The sequence below is a fragment of the Acanthisitta chloris genome, unplaced genomic scaffold (assembly GCF_000695815.1).
Source record: "Acanthisitta chloris isolate BGI_N310 unplaced genomic scaffold, ASM69581v1 scaffold18015, whole genome shotgun sequence".
Taxonomy (NCBI): domain Eukaryota; kingdom Metazoa; phylum Chordata; class Aves; order Passeriformes; family Acanthisittidae; genus Acanthisitta; species Acanthisitta chloris.
Window position 1 is genome coordinate 33047 of NW_008675575.1, and position 1715 is coordinate 34761.

Here is a 1715-nt window from a genome sequence, read left to right on the forward strand (position 1 = left end):
TTTATAGTTGTGTCCATGCCCATTTGGGTTATTGCATTTCCCAAACAGCTTCAGGTTTTCTTCATCACTCAGTGATTTACTGTGAGAAGGGCAGACAAGGCACGTCAGGATCTACTCCAGACTTTGCTTCAGCTGTGATTCCTTTCTAGCTCTTCTATTCCCCTCCCAAATTTAGCCCACAGCTTGTCCTCCTCGGGAGGCACAAGCAGCACCAGAGCAGTATTTCACACGTGAAAAGATGTTGTTGACAACAATGAGGTTTCTTTGCTGTGGTTTTCTCTGTTTCATAACATCTGCCAAACAGCTTTGCTGGATGAGCCTCCAACACACGACTCATCCCCGAATCACTTGGGGCTCTCAGGAGGAAATGCCTGGAGCAAATTGGGCACATTAATATTGATTGTTAACTAACTCAGGGAGCTCCTCCAAGAGGAACAGAGGACAACTTCCCTCTGAATCCTTCCTTTGACGCAGGTCACTCCTGCTCGAGGGGTGTCCCAGGTCAAGGCACTCTTTGTAGGAACATTTCGAGGGGAAAACCGACGGATTAGGGGCAGAGGGAGATGTCGGGGCTATTCCTGCGGAAACAACAGCTCTGGGAAACCCTCTCGAGCTCTGCAGCCTAGTGGGCACTGCTGGCTCAGAGCTGGGACCGGGCTGAGCCAGGGAAACGGGGAAAGGGATGAGACATGGGAAACGGGGAAAGGGATGAGATATGGAAAACAGGGAAAGGGATGAGACATGGAAAATGGGGAAAGGGATGAGATACGGAGCACTGGGAAGGGGCTGAGACATGGAAAACGGGGAACATCGAAAACAGGGAAAGGGATGAGCCAGGGAAAACGGGGAAAGGGATGAGATATGGAAAACAGGGAAAGGGATGAACCAGGGAAAACAGGGAAAGGGATGAGACATGGAAAACAGGGAAAGGGATGAGCCAGGGAAAACGGGGAAAGGGATGAGATACGGAGCACTGGGAAGGGGCTGAGACATGGAAAACGGGGAAGGGCTGAGATATGAAGCATCGGGAAAGGGATGAGACATGGAAATAGGGGAAGGGAATGAGACATGGGGCATCGGGAAAGGGACTGAGACATGAAAAACGGGGAAAGGGCTGAGCTACGAACACTGGGAAAGGGCTGAGCTATGGAACACTGGGAAAGGGCTGAGCTATGGAACACTGGGAAAGGGATGAGCTATGAACACTGGGAGAGGGATGAGCTATGAACACTGGGAAGAGGCTGAGCCATAGAGCATCGGGAAGGGGCAGAGCTACGGAACACCGGGAAAAGGCTGAGCATGGAGCATGGGGAACGCCGGGAGCTAAAAAAAATTTGTCCGCGGGGGCAGCGGTGCCAGGGCTGTGCCATCCCGGGGCTGTACCATCCCGGAGCTGTGCTATTCCAGGGCTGTGCCATCCCGGGGCTGTACCATCCCGGAGCTGTGCCATCCCGGAGCTGTGCCATCCCGGGGCTGTGCCATTCCAGGGCTGTGCCATCCCGGAGCTGTGCCATCCCGGGGCTGTGCCATTCCAGGGCTGTGCCATCCCGGAGCTGTGCCATCCCGGGGCTGTGCCATTCCAGGGCTGTGCCATCCCGGGGCTGTACCATCCCGGAGCTGTGCCATCCCGGAGCTGTGCCATCCCGCTCACCTGTGCAGGCGGTGGCAGGCGCTGAAGGTGACGGAGCGGGAGAGCCGAGCCAGGCGGGCGGAGC

General features: G+C 55.5%; 1 protein-coding gene across 1 annotated transcript in view; it reads right to left on the reverse strand.

The window, feature by feature from the left end:
* The window catches only part of PTS (6-pyruvoyltetrahydropterin synthase), a gene marked incomplete at its 5' end in the record, with an annotated part of 4317 nt that extends 2607 nt beyond the window's left edge, over positions 1–1710 (reverse strand). The window contains 2 exons of the mRNA XM_009075825.1: positions 2–79; positions 1652–1710. Of these exons, the coding sequence (XP_009074073.1) occupies positions 2–79; positions 1652–1710 (137 nt within the window). The remainder of the gene's footprint in view (position 1; positions 80–1651) is intronic.
* Between the last annotated feature and the right edge of the window lie 5 nt (positions 1711–1715).